This window comes from Belonocnema kinseyi, chromosome 7 (genome assembly GCF_010883055.1).
Source record: "Belonocnema kinseyi isolate 2016_QV_RU_SX_M_011 chromosome 7, B_treatae_v1, whole genome shotgun sequence".
Classification (NCBI taxonomy): Eukaryota; Metazoa; Arthropoda; class Insecta; order Hymenoptera; family Cynipidae; genus Belonocnema; species Belonocnema kinseyi.
Window position 1 is genome coordinate 96,710,802 of NC_046663.1, and position 14,986 is coordinate 96,725,787.

General features: G+C 29.6%; 1 protein-coding gene across 1 annotated transcript in view; it reads right to left on the reverse strand.

Annotated features, from left to right (window-relative positions):
• Positions 1-8,605: 8,605 nt before the first annotated feature.
• The window catches only part of LOC117176720 (pancreatic triacylglycerol lipase-like), a 33,691-nt gene continuing 27,310 nt past the window's right edge, over positions 8,606-14,986 (reverse strand). Inside the window, exons 6-7 of the mRNA XM_033366982.1 lie at positions 11,611-11,938; positions 8,606-9,075 (exon numbers count right to left, since the gene is read on the reverse strand). Coding sequence (XP_033222873.1) covers positions 8,970-9,075; positions 11,611-11,938 — 434 coding nt within the window. The 3' untranslated portion in view covers positions 8,606-8,969. The remainder of the gene's footprint in view (positions 9,076-11,610; positions 11,939-14,986) is intronic.

Genomic DNA, 14,986 nt, shown 5'->3' on the forward strand with positions numbered 1-14,986 from the left:
AAAGAAAATGGTTTCTCTTTGAGTGTTTTAATTTGATTGACAGTTTTTATAACTTCAAAGGAAAACATTTTTAGATTCAATAGGTCGAATATTTCAATCTCAATGACCATTAAAAATTGTTGTGAACCGGGAAAACGCCGGAAATTTTTTTTTAGAATAAAACAGCCACCCTGCTATTGGTTCAAAAATTATGGCGATTTTTTTATATTTACAGTTTTTACGGTTTTTACTAGTGAACAATAATACACACAATCCCTGCTCGCTGTGCACATAAATTGTAGAGGGCCGTGCGACGGAACGAAGCAAAAGGTCGCACGCTGAATGCACTGACTACAATGACTGCTCTCTTGATTGCTCTCTTGACTGCTCGTGATTGCTCACAATCTCTCGTTAACTCCTACTGACTCGCTCACGATTTCGGAATAGTTTAAGGTATTATACGGATGAGGAATCCTACAAAAAAGTTAGTCCTACGTTAATGTGAGAATTTGTTTAATCCATGTCCTGATACTCTATATTACATATTAAAATATATATTACATTTCCTTAGTTAAAAATGTGAAAAAAATATGCAGTTGCGTTCAGAAATCCTTTATTAATTTAATTTTCTTTTTTCCTCAGAGTCGCAGCTTTTGTCTGGGTTTGTCGTGGCATAGGGAAGAAGTACACTGTAAAAAAAAATATTGAATTTTACATCTCTGGTGGATGTAAATAAAAGGACCCTCGTGTATTGGAGTAACTTTATGAAAAATTGTAATAATCCATCCAGCGATGAAATTTACAATTGAATCTGTTGCGATATTCCAATTCGGTCGATAATTTTACACACAAAGATGTAAAATTCATTATGTGAAAGAATAAAATAAAATAAAATTTATTATGGCGACAGGTTTCGAACACTCGAAGCTCAAACTTCGTATAAAATTTCATGGAGATTGAAGAAACACAAGCCCTACACGTTACCACCTACCTAAAACACATAAGATAGAACGGGTATTTTTTTGATCTTTAGATATTCCGTTACAAAAATATGAAATAAACTATTTGAATATCCACATTTTTTCCGTTTCAATAGCAGACAATGTAAAAGTAAAAATAGGAATAGCTCTAATTTGACCTATTTTTGTGTGAAAGCTGTCAAAAAACTGAACATAGCTGTCAATTTCTCAAAAATTAGTGGATGAAGGCATGGATAAACAACGAAAACGAGAGACGCTTTTGTATTCACATATTATTTGATTAGTTATTCCAAAGTTTCAATTAATTATAAACCAAAAATCTTACAGTTTCCTCCAGGGTAAAATTAAAGATTTTTGGTAAAATTAAAAATCTCGATGTAATTTTCAATCACAGGAAAGTGATTTTACCGACGCATGGTATTTTTACACGCTGCGACTGAATTTTCCCTTCTGAATGTAAAGTTCGTACGACGGCATGTGTAATGTTATTTTTATCGAGTGTTTAATATTACACTGCTGTTCGAGGGTCCTTTTATTTACATCGATATAGGATGTAATTTCACACACTTTTGTAAAATCACACAGTGTAATGTGTGATATTTACAATGATACAATATGTAATTTTCCGAAACTTTGTAATTTTACACAAATCTTTTTTTACATTGTAAGTATATGGATAAGTACACACGCAGTTTACAATGATGCTTTCAAAGATATTGCAACGTTGCAAACTGTGCTTGAAAAACAACATGTGATCGACCCATCGACAACATGTGATCGACCGTGCATGATGTCTAACATTTGCGCTGTTGTCACATCTTAACCGCTCAATTTTTTTTACCCTCAACCAGTTCAAAATTTTAATTTTTTCTACCACCTTCCTTCTAAAAATAAGTGTTAAAAAATTCCAAGGTTTTCACAGAACCTCTGTATTGTGTACTTCTATCGCTAAAATATGTTACACTTTCAATACCTTGGGATTGGTTTTACATGAATAAGATGCTATTTTTGATTTTACTTATATCAGCTTCGAAATATGGTCAGTTCTTTCTTAATTGCACTAAACGTTAGATGACACCCTCATAAATCTACAGTCCTAATTTGAAAAAAAATCCTCAGAAAGTAATTTCATCCGTATAATACCTTAAGGGCATGTGATACTTCGTCGTCTGGTCAATAGGGTACAGTTTCCCCGGCTTTTTTCCACAAAAATGAAAATTTAAAAAAACTGAATTCGGAGATGATATAAAATATCACAACGGACGTCCCCGGACTCTTTTTTAAGGGATAATAAAAATTGTATTGTGCTAAGTAAAAATTTTATGCATGCGCATTGTTTTTAGGTTACGTCATTTTTCATCTCTGTCTTTCCGATAAATTGGCAATTATTTATGAAATAAACTTTTTTGATTGCCTGCAAAGAAGTTTAGTGTCGGGAGATTAGTTACTATGTTTATTTGTAAGTTCAAAGTTTTCGGCCAAAAATATTGTGTAGTTTGGAAGTAACGCTCGGGAGAATTGTAACACATAACCTCGAAATATACACACACGTTGTTAGCAATATCAACATTTTTTTGAAAAAAAAACACAAAAAAAGTGGGCGGCAACGTCCGTTAGCATGTTCGCTATCATTTCCTAGTTTTTGAAGACGAAATATTTCTTATCCTAGGAAAAAAGGCGGGGGAATCTAACACTAAAAAATCGATACTAATTCCTAAGCGCTATGCAAATTAATCACATTTTGCTCAATTAAAACCTTTTTGAATTAACCCACAAAAAAATTGTGTGGGGACGTCCGTTAGCATGTTCGCTATCATTTCCCAAATTTTTAACACAAAATATTTATTATTCTAGAAAAAAGCCGGGGAACCTAAAACTGGTAAAATCAACAATTTTTTAAGTATCACATGCCCCTAAGAGATTTCTGCTGATTTCACTCGATTTTTGCTCATTTTAAAAGATCCACTCAGGTATAATATCCCTTAAAATCTCGTGAAGTTACATAAAATCTGATGATATTTCTTGAAGTTTTTTGAAATTACTTGAAATATGAAAATTATTTTTTTTTTATAAGACGTTTTTTATATTGGGCATATAACAGTACTGCATTTTATGTAATTATTGTTCGCGTCTTCGAGACGCGTAGATTAAGCTATTGACGAACTTTTGATAAGTATTCTTGAATTATTATCAATAGCTACTCAGAAAGTTTAAGAAGAAGTTACATTGTTTCTATTTGTAATTTCATAAACCTTTAGAGTTTTTCTAAAATCTTTCCGAATTTTTCAAAATTTTAGGAAGATCCTTAAAACCACATTACATTTTTTCGAATCGCTTCAAATCATTAGAATTCTTCCAAATTCCTCAATGCTTGTGAATAGATGCTAACGAATTGAATTAAAATATTATCAAATCCCTTAAAATCTTGTGAAATTACATTAAATCTGACGATATTTTGTCAATACCCTTAACAATTTTGAAGTTCTATGAAATCCACTGAGATTCTAATAAATTCATTAAATTTACGTTTTGAGGACCTTTTCAATCCTTTAAAATTACTGATATCCTATGGTCTCTTTTAAAATGCCACGATATTTATTGGTATTCTTAAAAAATCCATTTAAATATTTGAAAATCTTGGACATGCTCTGAAATTCCTTGGAACCTTTTTAAATATCTTAGCTTGAAACGATAAACTTAACAAAATTTGCCTTATTTTGTGAGTAGTATAATTTTAAATACAGCTGCGAAGTATTATGAATGCATTCAGTAAGGGTGCATTTAGCTTTTCTCATTTTATAAACATTTGGCTTCCTTATAAGTATCAAACGAATTCGCTTCCTCATAGAAGGAGGTTTTTATCAAACATAAGAAAAAAATTATACTTCCAATATTCTTCAAGCTCATGTTTCTACCTTTCCGAACATTTTATTTTCAGAAAATCAGAGAGTCCACCAAAATGTCAATTTATGTGTTCTATAACAATGAAAAATTTTTCAGCTTAGGTAGTATTATATTCTAAATTAAAACCAAAGTTTTGCTCATAGAAACAATGTAAATTTTTCAGAAACTTTCTAAGTAGCTATTGTTAATTAAAAAATGGTAATTCGAAGTTCGTCAATACATCAATCCACACCTCTCGAAGATGCTAACAATAATTGAATCAAATGCAGTACTTTTATATTCCTAATATAAAAAAATCGTCTTATAAACAGAATATCAAAAAAGATTTGCCTATACACTCAGATAAAACCCTTTTTTTAAACTTCAATAATCGGTACTAGTAGGAAGAGTTTTAAAAAAGGTTTGATCGATGTAAAAAAACGATGTTCTTATGAATATTTTTTTACCGAATTATAGAAAAAATTAAACTTGATCAAGCTAAAAAAAAGGGTTAGTCTTTTGGAAAATTCTGTAATTCACATTAAAGTCTACATGTTAAAACTGTACACATGGAACTTTGCACATTGAAGTGTCTGCAAAAAATCCTGTATTTATTTCCCTCTGAATGCACAACGGCGATATTGTTTTATGTAGCTAATGATTAAATAGGAATGGTAACTATAAATGAGAGTTCTTTAATAATAGATATTAGCCTCGGTAACTCGGGCGGTTAGGTGCTCGGTCTTCATGTTAGAATTCCGCGGTTCGATCTCTGACCTTTAAAGTATTTCCTATATACTTTTACCATATTTTTAGTGGTTCTAATCACAATTGAAGCTGTAGGTCCCCCTTCATGAACTTTATTGCAACCTGATCTGTGCATATTGAAAAACTGTGAGATACGCGAAAACTGGCAGCATTTTCAGGATTTTATAAATGAAGATGGTCCTGAGCAACCTCAAACTAAACATGAAATAAATTTTCATTATTAAAGAAATAAAAATTTTAATCTTTTTCGAAAGCGGTCACGTAATCGTAAAAACTAAGTAGATTTCAAGGTTTTTGAAGCGGAGTTTTGTCTACGACCAACTAGAACTAACCCAATAAAAAGATTGTTTAAATCCCCCCACCCCCAAACGTGAAAATTTTGAGTTATCTTGAAAACACTGAGAGATACGCGAAAACTGACAACATTTTCCGGATTTTCAAGAGGGGAATCGCTTTTAATCCCCCACGCCTGGCTACGCCACTGACTGTGAGAGATACGCGAAAACTGACACAATTGTGAAGGTTTTTCTGAATGTGGATGGCCCTCAGCCACATCGATGTAAACCAGTAATCAAATTCCACTTGTTTAAACAATTAAAAAATAATTAACAAATGTTATTAAATATTTCACTAGACTAACAGTAATAATTTTAAGAAAAAAAAACAAAAACATTTCAACAACAAAAATTATTGAAACAAATTCCATTTGTTTCAATAATTAAAAATTAATTAAAGAATGATTAAAAATATTCCACAAGGCGAATATTATTAGTTTTAAGTAAAAAAAATACCAGAATACAGTGCTCAAAGTTCGATTTTATGAAGAATGGACATTTTTTGTTTGAAGGGTAGTTTTCAGGTACCCGTGGGGATGCGTTGGGGGTGTCAAACCCATATGTCTGATACATAAAATTCTTCTTTGGATAATTCTTAACAGGCCCCCATACTTTCGCGTCACATTTTTTCAAACACAAAAAAATTATTCCATAAACTAAAAAAAGTGATTTTTCCCCAGGCATTTTACATGGGAAACTTCAAATAAAAACCGGCACCTGTTAAAATATAAACTAAAATAAATTAAAAATTAGGTAATTTCTTGTTTCGGATTTGGAGTGAAATTGGGGGGATCGTTGCCCTATAAAAAAAGCATTTTTGAGCCACCCTAGTGTAATTTAACCTTGTAGAGTTTAATGTGCATAGTTTCTTCGTTTACAGTTTAACGTGTAGACATTTAAGTGCACAGTTTAATTTGTAGACCTTTATATCAGGAAAATTTATATCTTGACTGTATATAACGCGTAGAGTTAAATGTTCAAAGTCTAACGTGAAGAGTTTTTTTTGTGTAGACTTGAATGTTCGAGGATTTCTATTTTCGAGGTTAGTGTGCAGAGTTTAATGTACATGGTTTTAGTCCTTTGAGCCGCCTCTAGTTAACTATTTTCAGGTGACTTTTCCGATTTGCAGTTAACGGTGTTCGTCCAAATCACGCAGATATATTATATACTTTAAATATCATATTTCAATTTTATATGGTATTTGAAACTCACGAAGTGACATAGCTAATTTAATTATATGAAAATATACGAGTCGGGAATACAGTTGCCTGTTTCAAGAACAAAAAATATTTTCATGAAATACATTTTAGTTTTGTTAATTTAGTTTTCCAGTGTTTCAGTATGAAGCCTAGAAAATAGGCAATGTATAAATAAAGAGATACAAGAATTGGTTCTGGACGTTTCAAAAGTATTTCAGGTTTCCTTCCATCAAACACCTAAACAAAAATGATTAAAGATACGATCCCAAGATTTTTCATGCATTATTTAGTCATAATTACAGTAAATAGACTAATTCTGAAACCTTTGGGGAAAATCTGTTTCCCAAAAAAACTAAAATGAATTAATGGTTTTTGAGGGAGAGAAAAGAGTCAGAGGAACCCGTCATAGAACGGGTAAAGGGGGGTTTTAATAAAATGATCTACAAAGGTGATAAAATTTTTTTTCTTTAAATAAATGATTAAGTAGTGTTACAATTGTGACTTTTAATCGATATGAACTACAATTAATTTGATAGCTTTATAAGTAAGATAATAACAAACAATTTATACTAAGGAAGACATTTAGACTATCTTTAAGATACTCTGGAGACATTGGTTAATAAAACTTGTTAACTTTTTGGCATCATCTGATAAAGCATGAATTTAAAAATTATATAGATTGGAGTAATTAGTACCTTATAGTCAAGTCATCACGCCGGAAAAAGGAGTGATTCGATTCAATAAATTTAATTTGATTTTTTATTGCTTGACCCCTTCATTTTAGCATAAAAAAGTCTCTTTATATTCGGGACATGATGGGAACCGGAACCCCTTGAAATGTTAGGGAAACGCCATAAAAATAATTTTTATGGAATATTATGTTTCAAATGCATATTACATGGTGTACACTTGATTGTACACCTTTTTCGACTTGTCGCGGAAAAATGATGCTTTTTCAGTTTTCCTATAAATTTACATATTTTCCTATACCCTAAATAAAAAAAATTGTCTACAGGTGAATGGAATCCGGCTTGATTCACTGTAAATTAAAAAAAATGTTCTAGCCAAAGTTTTGACCCTCGTAGTTAATTATTCTTTTTCTCCGATTTCACAATAGTTTTTCAAGAATATTTAAATCGCAATGCATTCCAAGATGCCGCCCATAAGCTACGTCACCAAATATTTTATTTTGTTGACCCCGCCTGTCAACCCTTTATTGAGAACAGCGTAGTAAACAAAAGGGTAATTTTTGACGAAAATAGCAGAATTTAATTAAGGGAATTTAATTAAGCTGAATTCTGTTAAACAAAATTAATCTGAATAATACATTGAATTTAATATGAAACAATTTCCGAATGGTTTGTGCTTTCCACAAAATAGTTGAATCTTTAACCAAAAACGATTTCATACATACTTTTCTAAAAATAGCTGAATTTTCAACAAAACTATTCATTTTCAAACGAGAAAAATTTTTTTTTTTTAAATATAAATTTTTTACCAAATAGTTCAATTTTCAAACAAAAAGATAAATTTTCCATCATGAAGTTTGATTTTCTATAAAAAAACACGAATTTTCTACAAAATATATAATTTTTTAACCAAATTGTAGAATTTTTAAGCCAAATAGATTAAGTACCTACAAGACAGTTCAATTTTCTACTCGAAAAAATATATCTTTTTTTATCTCAATTTTCTGCCAAAGATTCGAATTTTCCGAAGTGTTTCGTAGCGTCGTCCCGAAATTCGGGATGAGCAGTCAAAAATTTTTTAGAAGCTTAGCTAGTTCATACAAATTTTTTTTTTTACCAAATAGTAGATATTAAAAAAAAACTATTATTTTCGACGAAATGTTAATTTTCAACCAAACAGTTTAATTTCCTACAAAAATGATTGGATTTTAAAGCCTAAACGACGAACTTTCTATTAAAAATTATGAGTTTGCAACGAAACAGGTAATAGTTGATATTTCAACAAAAAAGACTTCAATCTGAAAATAAAAATTACATGAATTTTCTACTAGATAAGATCAATTTTTAATTAAAAATATCAATTTTGAACCAAACATCGAAAAGCTACATTCTTATTAAAAATATCAATTTTCAACATTACCAAGCAAATACTAGAATTTTTAACCAAAAGAGATGAATTTCGAAAAAAATAATAGTAGACTTCTTAACTAACATTAGTTAAATTTTCGTAATGAGTTCTATTAATTAAGTTCGTATTCAAGCGAAAACCAAAAACGACAAATTTTTAAAGAGAAGAGAATACTTTGAATATAATTAATACTTTGAATGCACGAAAAACAGGAATTGTAGCGAAATCGAGGGAAAAGGTTCCACTTCGGGGGGCTATGACTTTGGATCTGTCACAGATTTAACTTTGTTCAATTTAAAGGAAATCTAGAGGGCTTCTATTTTTTCTGTCATGTGTACAGATATATAAGAATTGTTAGAAAATATACATTTGAGGTGAGATATTTAATTACAATTATTTTTAGGGCGTTTCCCTACAATTTCAAAGGGTCCGGTTCCGCCCTTTATTTCAAAAGCGTAGGGTCTTTTTCGTATGTTAAAATGATAAAGGCAAGCAACAAATTATGGGGAACTTATAGAATCGATATAATACGTGAAGACTGGAAAATTTATTGAAATTACGTATTTATGCTCTCACGATAATCTTATTTTTTCTAAAAAATACAATCATGGGTGAATGCTCTTAATAATTCGACTTTATTTGATGCGATAATTAAGTCCCTCTTTTTCACGGGTTCGTCAGTCAAACAATGATACTGCTGATGACGTGTTCCTTATTATTTTTCTTCTTTACGTTGCCACTAAATTAAGATCTGTGTTTCGACAATTTTCCACTGTCAGAACCTTCGCCTCGTTTGCGATTAGAGTTTTCGTTTCGTCTGGACAAACAGTGATTCTGCAATAATAGAGAAAAAAGTGGTAATAAGAAGTACATAAAATACTACATTTAATTGATGATAAGGAATAAATGAAAATTACGATAAGAAAAGAGAATACCATACTTTTAGAATTTATTCCACGTAGGTATTTTATTTTATATTTCACAAAATTTGCAAATCGAGAAAAAGTTTTCGTGAAAGTTGTTTTGAACCACGCGAATATCGGTTTTATAGAAACAGAAATATTTGGTTGTAATACAGGATAAAGTTAGATGAAGTTTGTCGCATAAAAGAAATGGTGTGCAAACAACTCTTTTCGAGATAATTAAAAGTCCCATGAACTTTAAATTCAAGAGAAAATTCGAATTATTTTCAAGAAACATTAATTTGAAAGTAGAGGATGTTTCTCGTAGTGTTTATAATAGTTTTTGAAAGAAAAATTGTGATGATTTAGAATTTACTGAATCATCTAAGGCATAGTGATACTTCACAAAAAAATTCTAGACAGATTTTGTACTTTTTTTGTTTTTAACAACAAATTGTTATTACCAATAAATTTTTTCTACAAAATTGTCCAGAAAATATGAAAAAAATCAAGTATTCCCATGCAATCAAAAAGGTGTCAATTATTTTTACAGCAATTTTCTATCCGCAATAGCTTCTTAGTAACACAATTGTTTAAAATTTAATTAACTAATGCGGATGAAACATCGAAATAATAACCACTTATTGGTGAAAAATTAATTACACGTCCGTAGTAGGTTTCTGGAAATGAGTTTTCTTTAATTTCAAGAATTGAAACAATATCATCAGTAATTTCCTATTAAAGAAAAAACATGATTTTTTACGGAAAAAGTTATAAACTTACCTACAAACCTACTGTTTCCAATGAAGACAATAAGTGAATAATTTTCAAATAGAGTTATTTCTTTGAAAAATTGTTTCTTTAAAAAAAGTTGTTATAAAGATTTTAGCCACAGAAGAACTTACTTTCAAAATTGGAAACTGTACCGGTGTAGAGAATATTTTTTCAAAAAAATGAGTCACCATAAATGAAAATTCATCAATTTTTCAAAAATTGGTAAGATGCGGCATTAGGATCAAATTGATTGCAAAATATATTATGAAAATAAATTTTGTTGTAAATTTTAAGATTTTTTAGTAATATTATTATTATTGTTTTTTTAAATCATAGAAACAAATATTTCTTTTAGAAATGTGATTTTTGACTTAACTTTTTCCTTATTTATTTATATAACCAGTGAATCGAATGGTATTCCCCAAAATTATCTGTGATACATTATAACCAACTCTTCTTAAAATTCAAAGAAAAAATTAATTTATTCAACTTTTTGTGCGAATTTCTTGCACCTTTAAGAAAATAAATACCCGAATCTTTTTTGTTTTGTTATAAAGTCTTAAATTAAATTTTAGTTAAATGATGACTAAAAAATGAATTAAAGTTTCATCAATCATTATCCAAATATAAGCTTTCTCGTTCTTTGACAATTTGTATGGTTATTTAACGCTATTGTTGAATATTTTTTATAGAAATTGTTCAAACAATATTTTTGGCAACGAAACTATCGAAGATAGAAAATTTCTCAAAAAATAATAAAAATCCTCTGAAGCACATGGTCGCACTTTATTTTTTGACCAAGCGTAAATATATAATAAATAATTGTTTATGGCAATTTGTTGTAAAAGATAAAAAAAAGTTTTAAGAATCTGAAAATATAAATTCAACAAATACAAACTCACCAAAAAATTTATTCAGAAACTATTATTGTTATTTAAAAAACTGTTCATCCACCCCTTCGCCAATTTTAGTTATTAAGTACTGAGAAAAATTATGTCTAATATATTGGACCATTGAATTCAAGGACATGACAAGTAAAATTAGATCAAACTTGTTTTTACAACAAACGATAATTCATTACAGCTAGAAAGTAATAGAGAAAACGGTATCGTTAATTAACAAATTCATAACTTTTAAACTCTTAGTCACAGAAGGCTCGATGATGGCTCATTTTAAAGTTTATTTTATTCTTTATGAATCATTTTGTACGCATTTTCAGCCACCAATTTGTTCTAGCAAATGTCCTTTTTTTCGTATAATTTGATTGTACTAAATGAAATAAAAGAACAAAAAATTTACTCAATTAATAATTAACTTAATTTTTACCTAGGGGGTTTTCGTATTTGAGATGTTATTCTGGGGGTTTAAGACTTTGTGTGCTGTTCTATAACAAAGAAGGGGAGGAGTGGAGAAAGTTTTCAAACGTCGAGACGTAATTTTATAATGGCCCCTTATGAAACTGTCATTATCAAATTAGTTTTCACTTACAATTAATAAAACTAGTCTGCATTACAGCTAGCACCAGAAGCGGAAGGTAAAATAATATTTTTCTATATCTGCTGAGTGTTTGGTTTTTAAAATGATTGATGAACGATGATTAGGTGTTTTTGAACGTGTTGAATAAGAGGGATAAAAGTTAAGGATTGAGGAGATTGCAGCAATTATGGTGTCCGTCACGATTAAATTTTCTCACCCATCATTGAACTCCAGACTGGCAATAGTTAGGAAGTCGATGTATGCTTTTGGCTTATGCAGCAGTCTCCAAGTTAGCGGATTGAAAACTGATGTTTGATATTCCCAGGACAATTCTACAGCTTCCGGTTTACCTACGACGTCTCCTGGCAGCACTACTGTGTGAGTACTTCCGGGCTCGTAGTATTGAGAAGTTTCACTAAGTTGCAACCTCTCTGTCATTTTACCATTAACTCCGATTACCTTCATCACGAACATGCCAACCTCACCACCGTGATCGACACTCTCAACTGTCTTGGAAATGTTTATTGTCACTCGATAGTGTCCCTCTGAAATTATAAAGTGCTTTTAAATTGATTAGAGGCTAGAGGCAAAGTGGTAAAAATGTGTCCCATATACATAAATCACGCAATATGCACTCTAAATTCGAATCAGTGAAAAGTTATTTGTAAGAATAAAAACTAAAAGTCCCGAAATTCCACTCAAAACTCAATGGTTCTCCAATGGAAAAATTACTAGAATTTCAGTAGATGTATATATTGATACTTCAATACTTTTTTCGGGGATCACAGTCCGTCTCATTTTCCCCCTTTTTCCCTTTTCCTCTTTAATTTGAAACTTTCCCCTAAAACACCTAAAATCGTCTATTTTGACCCAATTTTTCATCTTTCTTCCTTTTTTTTTTTATAAGGCTTTAGTTCATTTTTTTAAGAATCATAAACAGAAATTCAAGATATTAGAAAACAGGAAGCTTTAAAATAGTTTCCTTTTGCATGGAACTAATTTAAAATATTTCCTGAACGAATTTTCAAAGAAAGAGATGAGTTCTCAACGAAAAATGTAATAATTGGTATTTTAAACAAAAATGTTTAACTTTTACTCAAAAACAGTTAAATATAACAAAAAATGCGAGTTTAAAGAAAACTATTGTTTTTTCGATCAAATAGTGGAATTTTCAAGTACAAAAATGAATATTTCTCTAAAATAGTTGCATTTTTAATAAAATATTAATTTTTAACTAAACAAAACCAATCAATTCTCAACAAAAATATAATAGTTGATATTTGTAACGAAACAGATTTTACTTTTAATTTATACATCGTTGAATTCATCCAAAAAATACGAGTTTTCAATCAAATACTTGAACCCCCAAGCAAAACAGATTTACTTTCAACCAAATAGTTGCATTTTTAAGTAAGAGAGATTAAATTTATGCCAAAAAATATGCATTTTTTAACTTAAAACAGATGATTTTTCAACAAAATAGTTAGCATTTTAAAGATAATCGAATTTTCTTCTAAATTCTTAAGTTTTTAAGCCAAAAAGACGAATTTTCTACAATACAGTGTAATTGTCGAACCCAGAAATGTAATTTTTCACAAAAAAGTTCAATTTCAACCAAATATTATATAATTTGCAACTGAATAATTTAATTTTCGACCAAAATAGTCGAATTTTCAAGAAAAAAGTAGAACTTTTAATCAAAGAGGATGAATTGGCGGTTTTTTATCCAAGTTATTAATTTTTCAACAAATTAATACAATTTTTACCCAAAAGGATGATTTTTTAATGAAAAATGTAGCAGTTAATATTTCAGATAAAAAAATAATTAAAAACAGTTTAATACAACAATTAAAAAAAACGACATTTCAACCAATTTGGTACTTTTTTATGCAAAGAGATACATTTTTAAACCAACTGTAATAGTTGTAATTTCTAACAAGAAAAGATTTTAATTTTAAATAAAATACAGTTGAATTAGAAAAAAAACTTTTTAATCAAATAGTTGAATTCTCCACCAAGGAAAATTCATTTCAACCTAAAAGTTGCATTAAAAAAACGAGATGAATTTTGCAACCAAATTCTTAAATTTTCATGCCAAAAAAAACCAATTTTCTACAAAATAGTTGAATTTTCAACCAAAAAGTTAATTTTCAGCCTAAAAGTTGAAATTTTCGATTAGAATAGTTGAATTTCCAATAAATCAGTTGAAATTTTAATAAAAAAGGATGAATTGTATAATTTTTTACAAAACAATTCAACTTTAAACCAAATAATAATATTTTTGACCAAAAAGATCAATTTTTGATTAAAAATGTAATTGTTCATATTTCAAACAAAAAACATTATAATCTTAAATAAAAAAAAACAGTCAAATTAAACGTAAGAGAGCAATTTTCAAATCAAATGATGACCTTTCAAAAAAAGGAAAAAGATGTATTTTCAACAAAAAATGTAATAGTTGATATTAAAAAAATATATATTTTTAAATTATATTGAGCACCGTTACATTTTACCAAAAAATACGAGTTTTCAATAAAATATTGGAATACTCAACCAAAAAAAAATTAATATTCAACCAAACAGTTGCATTCTTAACCAGAAAATATAAAATGTATACCAACAGAAATGAACTGTACAGTCAAAAAGACAAATTTTCAACAAAATAGTGAAATTTTCAACCAAAAAAGATTTTTCAGTCAAGAATGCAAAAAATTCTAATCAAATTGTTGAATATCCAATCCAAAAAAAAGGAATTTTCTAAAAAAACAGTTGAATTTTCAACAAAAAAAAGTTACTTTTTAACAATATTTTTGAATTTTTGACAACATAACTTCATTTTCAACTAAATAATTAAATTCTTGAGGAAAAAAGATGAATCCTTAACTGAAAATATAATAGCAGACTTTTCAACGAAACAGAATTAACTTTCGAAAATAAAAATTAGTTAAACTTTTTTATTGGGTTCTATTAATTCATTTGACGACGTTTCGATATGTTGACCAAGTAATTGAGTTAAATAAGAAGGTGTTAATTTTTTTTCTGTTGGTCTGAATATAAATTTTTATTGAGATTGCTCAACGTTTCGCCCTTCGGCGTAGGGGCTCTTCAGGTGTACAACAGTTCGTAGCATATTGTCCAAATGGATTAACTTTTATATGGAGCACGGAGTAAAAGCCATCACGAGTAAACTATAATAAAAATGGTAAATTTTTCTTACCATGTCGTCAATTGGTTCAAAATATGTTTTTAGGAACCATAGTATATTATTATTATTATACCATTAAGCCATTTCCCTTTCGGGGTAGGCGTGACTCACTCGGCAGGGGAAAGGAGTAGTGTGTGGATGGGATAGAGATTTTTCAGATTGATCCAGAATTCTCGTGCTATTTATGTAAATAACATGTTCGTTCCGCAACACAGCTCCGACCCAGGTTGCTGATCAATCTCTCTAGCAATCACCCCAAGCGAAGAACCTCACGAAGCCGTTATGAAAGGTTCCCCACTTGGGTCCATTAATAGCCAAGGTCTTTATTTCAGGCGTCGTTCACTCTACTGACACTCTTTTTATTAACTATTTTCCGCCATACTTTCCT